Genomic DNA, 15,803 nt, shown 5'->3' on the forward strand with positions numbered 1-15,803 from the left:
CTGCAGACAAGCCTTCTCTCCCTCCCCCCACAACCCCCAGCAGACAATCCAAAATTTTAGCATAAAATCTCTCAGCATATACGCAAATATATATATATATATTTCAGCCCTAAACCCCCATAGTCTTCACAAAATAATGTAACGAGAACCTCAGTATAACTAACATATAAGTGCATCGTCAAGTTAGTTGTGTTATTCCCCCTTCCCTTTCTCCACATCTTCAAACACTACTCTTTGCTAGGCAGTTTTAGGAAGAGTTGCCTGAGCAAGCGTATTTTCCTGCATGTCCATTACACTGCTTCTGCTGTCTTCTCCTGCCATGTGTGTGTGCACATGCCTTTCTCTGCCAGGAGCCAGCAAAAGTGAAACAGTAGAGTCACTGCCACTCTCCCTCAACCCACCCCTTCCCTGCCTTTTTCTCCACTTCCTGAAATCACGAGCAAGGATATCCAACTCCAACGTCACTGTAAAGTGCAATGGCCAGGAATGGAGGAGAATGGAAGGAGCGAGAACATGGAAAAAAGATAAAAGGGGAGGGGTGGGAAAGAGGAGGAGGAAGAGGGGAAACCAAAGAGGTGGCACTTGTCACCAGTGCTGCACTACTCAGAACTCCAGTATCCCACTAACTAAGGATGACCCAGGAGAGTAGCCAACGGGATTGATCCCACCCCACCCTCCCACACTCCACATACACCCCCAGTCCCTCCCCGCGTTCTTCCCCTCTCACTCAAACGTCAGACTCAATACTGGAGAGTTTCTCATAAACATGCCCGTTGCTGGAGCCATTGAAAGCCCTGGGGTTTTTGTTGTTAGGCACACAGGGGTTGGACTGGTTCCCTATACAGATGTCCTTCTGGAAACGGGCTGGCACAGCCCCGTGAAGGGCTGAGACCACCGGCTTGTTGGTGGTGACAATGGCTCGGAAGTCTGGCCTGGCTTTGGGCCCTCCTGCCACCACAGGCTGCCTGAAGAAATAAGATTTGCTGCCGTGGAGCAAGCATTGGTCATCCCCAAAAGTGGGGATGAAAGGGTTTTGGGTGACCCGGTCGGGGTAGAGCGACTTGCTGAGCATGTAGCCCCCGCTGCTGCCGGGGTTGTTGTGGTGGTGGTAGCTGGTGGCGGGCACTGAGGACTTGTTGTTGGCAAAGGTGGTCTCACTGGCTGGCATCTCAAACATGTGGGCGTAGGGGCTACCCTCCAAAAAGCGGCCCTTGTCCTTGAGGCTGACGCTGCGGGGGGCCAGGGCTGAGTCATCCTTCTGCAGGTCCACAAAAGTGTCATAGGAGTGCTGCCGGCGGAGCTTGTTGCGGTTCTTCTTCTGTACCTTGGAGGCAGAATTGGAAGGGCTCTGAGGATATTTGGAGGAGGAAGTGGCGCTGGTGGCCATGGGCACGGGGGCAGGTGGCTGATCCAGCTCTTGGAGAGAGTTGTCCTCACTGATGTCATACAAGTTGCCTGCTTTCTTGCAGGCCTCACAGCGGATGCAGGCCTGGCGGGTGGAGTTCTGCCCCACCACTGATGGCGTGTAGTTGTGCAGCTTAGAAGGGCAACCACGGCAGAAATTAGCCCCAGGCCGGTCCTCCCAGTCTAGATTGGTCAGGTTCTTCTCCCACGGTGCTGGGACCCCACTCACAACGCCATGCTTGTGCTCGTTGCCTCCACCAAACTCGCCTGAGCTGTGCTTGTGGTGGGCCCTGTTGGTGCAGGATCCACCTCCACCTCCTCCTGTGTCACGCTTAAAATCATCTCCCCGTTCTTTGTAGATATCCGTCAGATCCACATGTTCCCAGTGCGGTGAGTTCTCTTTTGCCCGAAACTGGTCTAGGTAGAAGTCCCGTAGCCCTTCCTTGTCCCTGAAGTAGCGCTTGTGGTCGGGTGAGCGGGGCGGACGCCGGCGGTAGGCCAGCTCTATCTCATCAAACTCCCTCCGGGACTTGGCGGAAGCCGGGCGCTTCTTCAGGCTGTCCTTGTACTGCTGCTTCCGCCGCTTGGCTGCATTGCCTTCAATGTTGCCATAGGTGACCGTGTGAGTGGAAATGTCAGAGACATCTGAGCGGATCAGGTCGTCGTGGGCCCCACTGCCCCCATAGCGGTCACTCTTGAAGGAGAACTTGCCATAAAGGTCACCCAACTGGCTGTGCTTGGCAGGGGGTAACCCCAGGTCCAAGGGTTTCTTCCCAATGGACCGTGACTGGGCATTGAAGGGTGGATTGTCACAATCATAAAGCCCGTCGATGGAGCTGGTGCTGCCAATGCTGTGAGGGCGGTGGTGGTGGTGGTAGTGGTCCTGATACACATTGCTGTCCTTCAGCTGGAGGTTGCCAAAGGTCCTTTCCACCTCACTAATATAATCACTAAAGAGGTTCTCCTCACAGGGGGGGTTGTTGTAGGACTTGCAGTCTGAGTGAGTGAAGCTACGGCGGTGCTCAGAGATATCATAGACCGATGACTCACGGCGGATAAAGTCCAGGGCACTCTGTGGTGAGCCATTGACCCCTGACAGGTTGGCCATGTTCTTGGCTGTCCGAAGCAGGCGGAGGATGTTGGAATGGGTGTTGTTCATAGTCGCCGTGGGGGAGTTCATAGCTGACTGGCGTTCCTCAATGGCCACGCCATGGATGCAGCTGTAGATACCCTGAAATTAGAAAAAGCAGGAAGGTGAGTGGTCCTGCAAAGAATACATGAAAGAGGACCTGGCCTGGAAGCCAGGAAGCACCCTGTGCAGCAGTAGCATGTTCCTCTAGGACAGAAGGCCTGTCAGCCTTCCATCATGATGTACAATCAAATCAAATTAAATCAGACCTGCCCTACAAACCCTTGCTGTTTTGCCCCTCTTTCTCACCTGTCACACATTTCCTTCCCCCTCATTCCTCTTCCTCTGCTTTGCCTCATGTTATATCTGTAGGATGCAGGAATACCTGTTTGCATCTCTAAGAGTTACTCAGATCTAGTAGGTGTAACAGAATTGCTAATGGGGACAATAATATCCTTGGGAAGAAAAGCATCAAGACAGATGATTCTGTGTGGATGAGAGGAAGAAAGTCTGTTTTGGCCCTTGAAATTCATCTGGACATCAGTGAATCAACAAGACAGGAGCTATCTTAAAAAGGGAACAGCTTCATTTGTCATAAACCGAGTTACATTAATCACCAGTACAGATTAGAAAGGGAAACAGAGAAAGAGCAAGACTGCCGAATAGGTATTTAGGTCTTTTGCATCTGGTTGAGTGAGGTACAATAGAATTTTTAATTGCGTGCTGTTAAATTTAACAGTGATAACAGCCTCCAAGTTGACATCCCAGATGAAAGCGTAAAGTCCTCTATTCAACCTCAAATCAGCCAGCAGAAGTGCTTGGTTCCTTCACATTCTCCACTAGCTCATTTCATCCATGACACAGACTGTTTGCGAGGGCTACCCCTAGGAGCAGAAGGAAAGGGGCTCGTTCATTCCCTGGCCTGCTGAATGGCGCCTGCTTAATAATGTCAATTGTAAAATGAACACCATCACATCATGTTACCATGGTTTCTCAGCAGCTAGAAGATGATTAACACTTTTCATACTTTTCACCAACCTGGTCCAGGTCTAACATAACCCTAGCTGAGGATCACCAACCACAATTCCGCACTGCATCTCCAGAATAAACCAGGTTAGAAATTAACAATATAGAAGAGAGGCTGTGCCCCTGCCTTCAAAAGGCTTTGTCATTTCTCTTCAACGATATGATATGTGACAATTATATACTCCTTTCATAATCAAAGTTAATTCTGTTACGTTGGACACTGAAGTAAAAAATGCTGAGATTTGACCTCACTTCAGAATGGATCAGGGGAAGGGACCAGTGGCTTAAAAGAAGATAAAAAACCTCCAAATGGAATACTGTTACAATAATATCAGAAAGATGACTCAGAAATGACTAGAACCTGCTTTAAATGTAAATATTATACCCTAAGGCAGATGTGCATAAAGCAATTGCTAAGTTTATGCGGTCATCCTCTCTGGAAGGATTTCTGCATGGTTTAGGGTATGGCTTTTGGTTAGGGACTTATGACTGTCCATAACAGCACACTTTTAGTTAACATAAGGTCAAGTGAAAAGCTGGAATACAGAGGACAATGAAAAACTCCTGAATTTCTAACCATGTTATCCACCGTTACTTGACTTACTCTCCCCAAATCTGGCCTTCTTGCAACTCACTTTGGAGGAGCAGACAGTTACACTTTACTTCTCTTTATACTGCATTTTCATTTCCATGGTAAATTTTCATTTACATGACCATAATCCAGCAGAAACCAAAGGTGTCACAGAAAACCATCAGATGTTCTTGCAACATTAATGGTGAAAAGACACCAGCCTTTATCGTGCAGACCACTACTCTATGCTGTGTGTTAGACAGTCTTGGTGGATTTCCCCTTCTCCAGTACCTAGGACTGTCTGAATAAAGCCTCTGTTCATCCCCACTAGCCAATGACACTCACCCTGCTGATGGAGAAGACTACACCGGGCTTGCCAGAGCAGACGCCCATGAAGCAGTGGCGGAATTGCCAGTAGAAGAGATGCTCACAGATGAAGGTGATGAGACTGAGAGCCATGGCTGCTCCCAGCATGTAGAAGACACCTGCCATGTTATCTATATCCAGCTGGCTGCTCATAACCTCGTTCTTCTCATTGTGACAAATCCCAGTGAGCCACAGTGCTTCCAGCTCCTCCATCTCCCCTAGAAAGACAGAAAGAAGGAAAGAAACAGGTTAGATAGACAGCTCTGCAATGGTTAAAGAACTCAAGCCGGGGCAGACTGAAAGCAAGAAGCTGATCTAAGGTCATTTCCAGTGGCCATGCTTTTTTTCCACTTCTATTACATCCATGAAATACCCTGACTGCCCTTCTGATAGGGGCAAGTGCAATTTGTCACAGGGAAGGCAACAGTATTTTTCCACAACCACAAAACCCGTACCACAGGACACAGCTATCACATTTGCCAAATGTCTACAGTGAGATCCTGAAAAAGTTATCCACCAGATGACTGAAAACTTGGCCTCAGAAATTTCCACTTTCATATTAGGTCAATGAAGGGGAAAATCAGTGACTGATACTGGTAGACAAAAATTAATCACCTCTAAATAAAAACATTGTATGTTTCCAATTCAAAATTCAAAATGTTCATTTTTTTAAATGATTTTGAATTTGTTCCCATCATATCCATAGCTCATTAAAACTAGGTGCAATACTCGCAAAATATTTGTGCATTTTTACATGGTTTTCTTCCCTTCAATTTTGTTCAAATTCAACACTTCCAAGCCCTTTGACCAATCAAAAATATTACTAATCTGTATCAGCGCGGAACAAATGTTCTGTAGTCTAATTTCATACCCCACTTACTCCCATTATATTATTTTCATGAGGAGGGAGAGAGATAAACACTCTCACACACACACACAGAGACATACACTGAGATATTCAGAAACAAACTAATTTTGCAGGTTGGCAATTCTTTTCATGTTGTTAGGAAATCTAGTTTTTCACTTTTTCAACTTCCAATCCAATGACAAGGAGGAAAAAATCTGTATATTTATGTGGTGCTATAGCACAGTCTTTAAAACTTTATGGAGAACTTACGTTTCTTTCTGAAATAATACATATTAGGCTGTTTAGATGACAGAACGCCCTATCCATCAGGTGGCCAATTTTCTGCTGAAGTATGTCAGAGCTACGTTCTTTTCATATTTCTTATACCATATGTTATTTTCAGATTTCAGATAAAAAGAAATACTTATAAATAAAATAGCCTGTGAATTTTATGTATTCAGAAAAAGGGCACAGCAAGATATAATATGGAATGGAAAGGGAAAGCCAGGAAAATATTTTCTAAAAAGGAATCCCTTATCCCATGAATAATTTTTTTAATAATAGCAATTTCTCTGTGAAGGCTAATATTGAACTAGGTAACTATAATGTTCTGATTAAAAACTCACTTCCAAATATGTTTCTGAGTCTCAAGTGTTTCCTTGGGGTTTTTTTTTTATGTTTTGGGAAATCTGTGTTAACTTTTTCATACATAAATATTTATTCTTTAATTCTGTAAACTCTGCATGACTTGATCCTGGCTAGAACTCTAACACATGTGATGACCACAGAAAGTCCAGTGTAATTAGTGGGTTTGGTCATAGCAAAACCTTAAAGGTAGTGCAAGTTCACAACAGAAATCTTGTTTTTACAAGACATTCTTCGCACAAGATATTTTTCAAACACACGTGAGCTGGTCCTATGAAACCTTTAGTGCTTTTGACATTGCCTTTGATGATACTTCTACCCTGCATCAACAACATAAAACAAGTGACACCCTTACATTTTTGGTGTAATGTCTCTAATGAACCCTTCTTAATAATTTCCTGTTCTCAACTGAAATCTGACATGCCAATGCCAGGAACTTCTATTTCATACATGCAAAACTTGGAATTTCTTAGGAAAACCCCAACTCCTCTTTTTCTTGTCACTTACCATCTCCAAAAAGCTGTAGAATGGCAAGATCCACCTGGCGCTTCCAGCCTGAGTCCTTTTGGATGGCAATGCCATAGCCAGTGGAAGCAAACACTTTCCCACTCCCAATCGTCACCAGCTTGCAGCCTTCATCTCTGCCAGCCATGTAGTTTAGCACTGCTGCATCATAAATGAAAGCATCCAACTTCCTGCACAGGTGCAAGAAACAAGAGGGGTATAGTACAGAAAAGACAGAATCTGTATAAGTTCAATGGTGTTCTTGGGTAATTAAGGCAGAAACAAACTTCCTTCAGACAGACAATAGGTTGCACCTTCACCTTTATCAGTTAACTAAAATCTGAGCCTAGAACCTGTTTATAGGTAAAGTTAGATTATAAATGAGAACTATTTCTTTCTGACTCTTTGATAATCATAATTTCTGATCTGAAAGAAAATTTGGAATACAAACATACTGCAAGATAAAGATGAATGAAGAGGAAGTCAAGGGGATCTATAGTCCTAAGAATAGCCTGTATTTCTGTACTGACTTTCTTCTCAAAGGAATCTAAAGATGCTTTATAAAATCATAGAATCGTTTAGGTTGGAAAAGACCTTTAAGATCATTATGGAGTCTGACTGTTAAGCCAACACTGCCAACGTATCAATATTAGATAGTAAAGTAGGGGCTGAAGTAAGGAAAATATCTCAAATTCAAACTGCTGGCATGACTTAGCTGAGCAAAATGCAATTGTTTTCAAATTAATATAGTCAGGGCGTCGTGTTTAACACCTCAGTTACTGTGAAAAGCACTACTGGATCTTTCCCAGTGTTCAAGGGGACATGACAGCAGTTTCATGGTTTACCATGCTGAGTAGCTCTTTGGTAAAGAGTGCTTAGAGGAAAACCAGAAGAAAAAATCTTTTTCAACACAGAGAAATCTCCATTATTGGCTGGGATGGGTAGACAGCACAACAGACTAATGAAAGCCTTCCTCTCAATGCAACAAATTGATTTGGATGTGGGGGACAGTCTCAGGGGGCTGCATCTTCCACATAACCAAAGACAGCGGATGAGTAAATCTTCCCACTAGATCTGAAAAGAAGCACTTTCCGATAAAAGACTGAAGACCTTCCACCTTGCACATTCTCACACCCACACTATCTTTTCAATCCACCTCCTGCACATGTATTTCCAGTACGGTGATTATCTCAGTTCAAGTGTGTATCTGTGGGGAAGTCTGTCCAAGGGTGGATTTGAAGCCAGGATGACATCTACCACAAGTGATGAGCTCTATTTCATCCATATATTTCCAGGACAGAGCATATTTATTTCCTGGATTATGACTATCCTGGCAAACGTACCTTCCCAGGATACCATCCAACAATGGTACAATCATTTATAATGGGCTGTGTGCCTTTGAACCTGGCAATCAGGTTTAGGAATATTCAGTCAATCTAGTAATTAAATTGGCTGAACATCTTCATTCGTGCTTTGGAATGAACTTTCTCGTAAGGATGCAATAGGAGTGTAAGCAAGCGTGTTTTTTTTTCACTGGGCCTGGGCTATGACAATCAAAATGGTCAGCTCTGGGGCAAGGTCTTTACCTGGGAAGATAAAGGACAAAAGCTTGCAATATGGTGTTTTAAGTTAGCTCCTCTGCAGATTCACTGATATTAAAATAGGATGAGCTGTTCAAACATACATTTTGCTAATGATTTTTCCCACATTTCCCAAATTACCCAAATAAATGCTCCCATTTTATATACTTCTTTATTATTCAAACATTTTTTTCAGTCCTTGACACTAAAACATTCCAGAGAGAAGGGCTACTTCCAAACTATTTGCTTCAAGCACGCCTTCCATAACAGTATATTAGCTGGTGATACACTGGGGTGGGATTGGTCTGGCAAGGATTGTTTCAGCTTCCTGATTAACGTAATCTTTTATAACCAGAAACAACAGCAACAAAGGGAAAACAAAGGAATTTCGAGGTGACAGTATAAATGCTCTGAAAAAAAAACTTTGTCTACAGAGGTCTGTGAGCTTTTCCTGCGTATGCATAAGGACCCATCAGCATGAAACACCTTGATGAAGCAAGGACTAATATACACTAATACATACTAATATACACAAGGCTAGCATACACAAGGATATGGAAGATCCTCTTTCTCTTAAATAGTCTTATAAACACAGCAAAACCAGAAACTCTTATACAGATGTCAATAGAAAAACCTAGCTAAGAGAACCACAGAATTATTCTCTTGTGCTGTTTGTGGTCTTAATCATGGAACGATAATGGAGGCTCATTTTCCAAACCCTACAAAAAATTTTTCAGACAAACATGCAAAGAAAGTTTCTGTGGTGAGCAAGCATGAAAGAAAGCCTTACCCAGTCTTCAGTGAGAACAGTGCATCATCCACCCCCCTCTGATTGAATTTCACCATGTAGCTGTGCATTTCAGGGTAGTTGTTGCGAATGTTCCTTTCTGTGCTGCCATTGGGAACTGTCCCGAAGCGGAAAGGAGGTGAGAAGTCATTGGGTTTCTGGAACTGGAGAGACAGAAAAAGAACATTTCTCACAATCTTTCAGCAAGAAGCAGTCATCTGAATGGAAGAACACGTTCTCCTCAGAAGATAGTTCTGATTTTATTTTACTATCATGTAGAAAATAATACTGAGAAGATACTATATTTCACCGTTTTCAAACACAAACATCTCCTGTTAGTACCTAAGAACCAAGAAGTGAATCTGAGCAATGTGGTCTTTCTGTCCCCTCTGGATTAAGTGCAAAAAATAGCCAGTGATCAAAGATTAACAGGAGGATAGATAAAAAGAAAAAGGAAAAAGGGAAGGGAAAATGTAACGGCAGCTTTGGAACACAATCAAGAGAAGATTTTCAATAAAATCTATGTGCATTTTATCTACAAAGTGTCATTTATTTTCTAAGAAGTATCTTTTTCAGCTCTGTGGATGTCTTTGCACTTCCTGATTCTGTCTGAAGTGGAAAAGTAATTAATGGTGAGAGATGCCTCTCAGAACACCTCACACCGACTTCACCAAAGGAATGATCACCTTTCAAACTTTTGGGCAAATGTCCCAAATGAAATGCTGTTAGTGGCTCAAGTCACTAGTAACATTTGATGCCCTGAACAGAGCTGGCAGAATACTCCAAACCTTTTGCTGCTCCCAAGAAATACATTCATCATAACATTCCCCTACGGCTGAAAGGCTGTGAGATTTTATATGCCACTTGCTTAACTCAAGTCATAATCAATGCTCTCTGGTGTTTTATGAGCAGTAAAATTTAGACTGTAAATTATCGAGACTGCTTAAAACCCCTAGAACTAGCAGACAGGAAGGAGCACGGAATTGTAAGCCAGGAACTGAATAAGCAGTAAAGAAAAAGGTGCAAAAGTAGGTTAAATGGAGAGAAGCTTCCTCCTCTCTCGATTTATCAAGCAGTAGCTTGCCTGGTGTTAATTCTTGACTCCCACCTGTGACTGTTTATTTGGATGATCCCGAGAAGCATGCTAAGAACATGCTAACCATCAAACCAAACCCATTTAACAGCAACAGTTCACCTGTACATGAACATATGCAGTCATATACTGCGACCTTCTATAGTAGAAATGTGGCTGCAGTCTACAGCTATAGCTTAAAAAATATGCAGACGAGCCTTGTTCTTGAGTTCTGCTCAAAGCCAGTTTGGAACCCGGTCAACTCAGCTGAGGAGGCCAAAGCCACTAAAGCAGTGTATCTCATTCACATCATCTCAGCAATAAGGCCAACCAGGAGTTCTGTCTGTGGATGGGTGAATACACCGTTCACATCACCCGTTTCTACATACTAGTCAACACATCCAGCTGTGCAAGAAAACATCTCTCCAGTTTGGATGGTGAGATGGGCTGCCTTGTATGTGCACACATGAGTGTGTGAGAGAGAACACGTTCTACTGCTTTAAGCCAATAGAAAACAGCAGGCCTGTTTTTTGAAACACAGGTTAGCACATCACCAAAAAGAAGAGGTTTCACACAGGATGAAACAAGCAGTAAGGTGGCTCTTAGAACCCCGTCACACACCCTAGGGAGGAAGAAAAACTCATAGCTATCAAAACCTGTAATGAAAGAAAACTTTAATGGGAGAAAGATCACTGCAACATGCTAAAATTATGCTTTTTCTCCAAGCTGACTGTAGCAGCAACTTAGGGGACCCATCACAGGAGTCTGCAAAGTGGACAGCTTGTTTTCCCAGCCTTGAGGCCGAGGCACCCTCCATCCCCAATAGAACCCTCCAACAGAGTAAAGTTAGCAGAGCAAACAGCAGCAGGCCTGACCAGCATCGGTGTGACCTCAGCTTCAGCATGTCCTTTGGAGAAGCAGCAGCTATGAGACCCTCTCTGGGCCCAAAGAGTGTTAAGAGAAAAAAAGACCCATCCAATGTCTATTTTACACTTCCACTCTCCATTTGCAGTGACACAATTTCTAATTTTGTCTGCTTCCATCACTGCACCTATGAACCAGAGCAAGAAGGATTACAGAGTTAAGCAGCGCTGTGATAACCACCCACCTCTGAACTATCTACTGTCCCCACTGTGTTCAAGGGACCATCTTAGCAGTCAGAGATAAAAGGTTCCATATTTAATTTTTATTTTATTTTATTAATTGAATTTTTAACCTCCTGAGAAATCAACAAATAAATGAAAACATTCCTCCAGAAGGAAATTATTGTTTTCAGCAACTGGAGGAGCATGTTTCTAGAGAAGGAAGCCAGGCTGATGCCTTCTACAAAACCACATACTGCACATTCACTCATCATCCCTTACCCCCTGCTCATTCCTCAGTCAGAACAGATCTGTAAATGCAAATTGTTCTCCACACACCCACATGTGCACACACTTCAACCACAGTCTGGTGGACAACAAGATGAGAAACAGTCTGAAAGGATCCATAAGGGACTCACACCAGAGATCCTTAGATTGAATGCCTAAGAGGAACATGCATCCCCAGCCACCTGGTTTGGTGTTTGCAAAGCTGGAGCCAGAGATAAGCAGCTAACTTCTCCACATTTTAGAAATAACAGGGGTACACAGACACAGCCTTCTTACAGGAGATGGCATCTGAAACCCCCCTGTGTTTGTTACTTGGCAGTATATGAGCATAGCTCAGTCCAGGGATGAAGGGATACCTAAAGAGCTCTCCAGAGCCAAAACCAGCTGCACCTTTATGAGCTCACTTCTGTCCTACACAGTTCATACTGAAGGAACAAGAAGACATACAAGCCTTCCCAGAAAATATATGGGACAGATGGGGAGAGTGTGTCCTCTCCTGGCAACGTGGTGGAGGAACATGCGTGGAGAAACTGGACAAGATCTATAAGAAGCAAAGTTAATTGACACTGTCATGTTTAACCCCAGCCAGCAACTAAGTACCCCAAAGCCACTTGCTCACTCCCCCCTGCCCTGTGGGATGGGGAGGAGAATTGGGAAAAGGTAAAACCTGTGGGTTGAGCTAAGAACAGTTTAATAATTGAAATAAAGTAAATATTAATAACAACAACAATAATGGAAAAGAGAGAAAGGAATAAAACCCAAGAAAGACAAGTGATGCACAATACAATTACTCACTGCCTGCTGACCAATGCCCAGCCAGTCCCTGAGCAGTGATCAGCCCCTCCTGGCCAACATTCCCCAGTGTATATACCAAGCATGACATTCTATGGTATGGAATATCCCCTTGGCTAGTTCAGGCCAGCTGTCCCTGCCAGGCTCCCTCCTGGCTTCTTGTGCACCTGCTCACTGGTAGAGCATGGGAAACTGAAAAGTCCTTGGTTCAGAGTAAGCAACAACTAAACCATCAGTGTGCTATCAACATTATTTTCATATTCAATCCAAAACACAGCACTGTACTAGCTATGAGGAAGAAAATTAACTCTATCCCAGCCAAAACCAGAACAGACAAAGAGTTCAGTAAGGAAAGGCAGTTGTTTGGCTTTTGCCAAATGCTGGAAGACTGGTCCTGGATCAGAATTGTCAGTCTCAGGGGAACAAGGCACTCTGGCAGGCTTGTCTAGAAGGAGTCTGAGAGACATGTGGCAGGAGCTGAGGCACAGTGCAGGGGCCATTACATGGAGGCAGCCTGCACAAAGATAATCTCGATGCCTCAGTAAATATCGACAAAGTAATTAACCACAGATATTGACAGAAATGGTCAAAATTTAGATTAATGAGAGAACTGTCCCACCATTTCATGTAAATGTTTCTCCTGTCAGAGCCCCAAGTCACTACTCTACCCCAAGCATGTGCCAAGAGGAGCCTTGTGAGGCTTTGGCAAAATGTATGGTGATAACAGGGGAAGGGAAGATTAACAACTGCACCGGTTGCTGAGCAAACCCAGCTGCAAAGTCACAGGGAGCCGAGCCACAAACAGGGCTGTACAGGGTCCGCACTTGCAGCAGGCCCATCTCACATTTCCCTGCATCAGGATCCCTCTCCTGCTGCCCAGCTCTGCCTAACTCGAGGGGTGCCTGGGAGGGAACCCACAGTGCATGGCTACAACCCAGCACGCAAAGAGCCCTGGGCAGAGGTGTAGCCCATCTGCGGTGTCATACTTGCTCACCATGGGGCTTCAGCCATGAGAAGGTCCCCTTGTACCCAAAGTGATGTGACATGCTCTCACCCATGAAAGAAATCCCTTACGGAGCTGGCTTCACATCAAATGTAGGGAGGAGGTGGATGCTAGAGATGGGGGTAGAAGCAAACACCAAGAAGCATGCCTGAAGGGCTGGGGTAGCTTTGGGACATGAGATGTCTGTGCTCAGAGCCCAGAGGCTGCCCACTTCTTCAACCCCTTACTTCACAAATTAAAATCAAGAAACATTAGGTTGAAATCAGACCATGGCTTTGGGAAAGTAACCTCTCAGAATCAGACAGCAGAAATCTTCCTGCTCTGGAGAGCGATAAACACACAGGCTGGAAGCTATTAGCACATTCAGAGTGGAGAGACCCTTTCCCACTCCCCCCTGCAACTCACCATGAGAGCTGTCAGCAGCAGCAGCAAGAGAGGGTTTAAGTGACTTGTCTGGCAGAGCTGTTTCATTAGCAATTTGGAGCCCTGCCGTGCAGAAAGCAGCATTGTTCTCAGATGTTCGAATATCAATCTGCATAATGAAACAGGTGATAGGAGCTCTTCCCATTCAGGCAGTTGCTGTTGGAGGGGATTCAGGGATGAGGGAAGGGGTTGTGTCTAATTGGCCACAATTAATTTGATGAGATTTTTTTTTTCAATATATTGTCTATCACCAAATGGTTCCTGCAGAAAAGCACATCTGCACTTATTTATCTGCCTGATGTAGGCCCTGTTTACACTGTAAAGTGTTTGCCAGTAGCATTGAAAGCAGTTTCCCAAGCTCAGCAAGCTCTCACAACAAAAAGGCTCTTTTATCAGTCAATCTACTTTTACATTGCTTTTAAAAAAATAATCCCCTGCTGGATAACATAATGAGCTGGCAAAACTTGGTGTGTGTGTGTGTACGTGTGTACATGTGTAGTACCTTACCCTTACACAGATTCTCTGGGAGGGCTCCTTTCACTTTGTAAGGCCCAGACACTCAGTTTAAATTTTCTATCGCAGGAAGCGCCACAGTCCTGACCCACCAAAATAAAGTCCACATGTACAGCTCCTCTGTTAGCTGCAAGTCCAAAAAAAGCTTAAGACCATGTTAGATACTCTGGGTTCAATTCATTTGCCCAAGTGTTAAGTGTCAAGTTGAGATGCTGAGGGAATTTCACCCTGGCAACAGTTGTCTCCTAGGCCCTGTGTCAGATTTGCCAGCCACCCAAGTATCTTCGATATACTAGTGCACCTAAATTGGCTCTAGACATCTACATTTGTACAGCTGAATCTAGCCACTGGACCATTTGGCCCTCAGGACAGTTTCTCCCACCAAAAGCACAGGAAGCCAGCTGCTGTGGGTAGCAGACAGCCCAAAGTGCCCACCACTCTCTTGAACTTGCCCATTAGGGCATCAGTCACAACCTTTCGCGTAGGCACCTATAAGCAGCACTCTGCCTGCTCTTTGGCAACCATACAACCCACAGATAGCTGTTGCGGCACGGGCCAAATATCTCTAAAAAAGATGGCATCTATGAGTGAGCTGCAATGTAAGATTTAGTGATATCAGGCTAGAAAAGTGAAGTCCATGCTCAGGTGCACAATTTTAGCACAACCTCTCTGCATTGCCCAAACATCTTTGATTATCCCCTCTTGCTCTGATTCAATTGCATGTCACTACAGCCAGCTTGCACCTTCCTTCATTGCCTGAGAATCCAGTCAGGCTGTTTGCACAGAAACTTCATCCAGAACTTGTAAAAAATTGTAGAGCAGATCAGTGGTTTTCAGGTCTAACTCTGAGGTAGTTCTATCCCTACACTTAAGCCTTGATAGACTACACATGTCCATAGCAACATGGCTTGCCCTAGTTGCCTTGCTTTTGTATCCTCTGCTTCATCCAGGAAATTAACTCCTTCACAGCTAATAGATAGCTTTCAAAGAGAAGAGGCTTGTCCTTTTCATACCACCAAAAATTATGCCATTTTTGTCCCCAAGTTGCACCATGAACTATGCCACAGAATCATAAACCTGGATCTGGCCCCAGTAAGATATCTGCTCTGCCCCTCTCTCCCTGGTGGGTGTCTGCTAGACATCACTGTTCCTGACAGCTCTTCATTCAGACGGCTGTGGAAGATGCCAGGTGCTAGAGATCCCCCCCATTCCCTGAATAATCAAGACCAGGGCTTTACTATTGGAAAGTCCCTCCAAGTGTCTGAACTAAAGCCTTCCTGTTGCAATCCAACTACAATAATTTGTTATCTTCACCATGGACATGGGAATCAGAATAGTTTCTTCTTCTCTGAAAGTGCATTTTATGTTTTTGAAGACCGCCAAGCTGTTTCTTCTCCGTGTTATTGCATTGGGGATAAAGAGGCCCAGTTTCCTCGGTCTTTCTTTGCAAGCTGTATTATCTAAACCTGTAACCATTCTTGCTGCTGTCCTTTGGCTGTATCCAGTAGGTCCTTCCTTGACTTGCCTTTGGTTTGTAGACATGCTTTCTACCATACCAAGAACAATCTGATCAGGACCCCAAGATGCTGAGAGAACAACACATTAAAAAAGCCTTCAGCAAGACAATAAAAACATTGCTAGTGAGAGTAATGCTCATTATTACTTTCCTCAGTGCCTATGTTATATCTTTTTCCCCTCTGTCCTTTAGTCTTGCAAGTTCTTCAAAGCTGTAACTCTGTCCTGATTTGCATTCAGGTGGTGACCAGTTTGT

The 15,803-nt window shown here is 44.1% G+C and overlaps 1 protein-coding gene across 1 annotated transcript; it reads right to left on the reverse strand.

The window, feature by feature from the left end:
• Positions 1–727: 727 nt before the first annotated feature.
• Positions 728–15,508, reverse strand: LOC130149826 (glutamate receptor ionotropic, NMDA 2B-like). Its single transcript, XM_056339903.1, has 5 exons — positions 15,347–15,508; positions 8,863–9,023; positions 6,496–6,683; positions 4,476–4,714; positions 728–2,635 (listed from the first exon to the last, which is right to left on the reverse strand). The coding sequence occupies exons 1-5, from the start codon at positions 15,506–15,508 to the stop codon at positions 728–730; spliced, it is 2,658 nt and encodes an 885-aa protein (XP_056195878.1).
• Positions 15,509–15,803: the final 295 nt, after the last annotated feature.

This window comes from Falco biarmicus, chromosome 5 (genome assembly GCF_023638135.1).
Source record: "Falco biarmicus isolate bFalBia1 chromosome 5, bFalBia1.pri, whole genome shotgun sequence".
Lineage (NCBI taxonomy): Eukaryota > Metazoa > Chordata > Aves > Falconiformes > Falconidae > Falco > Falco biarmicus.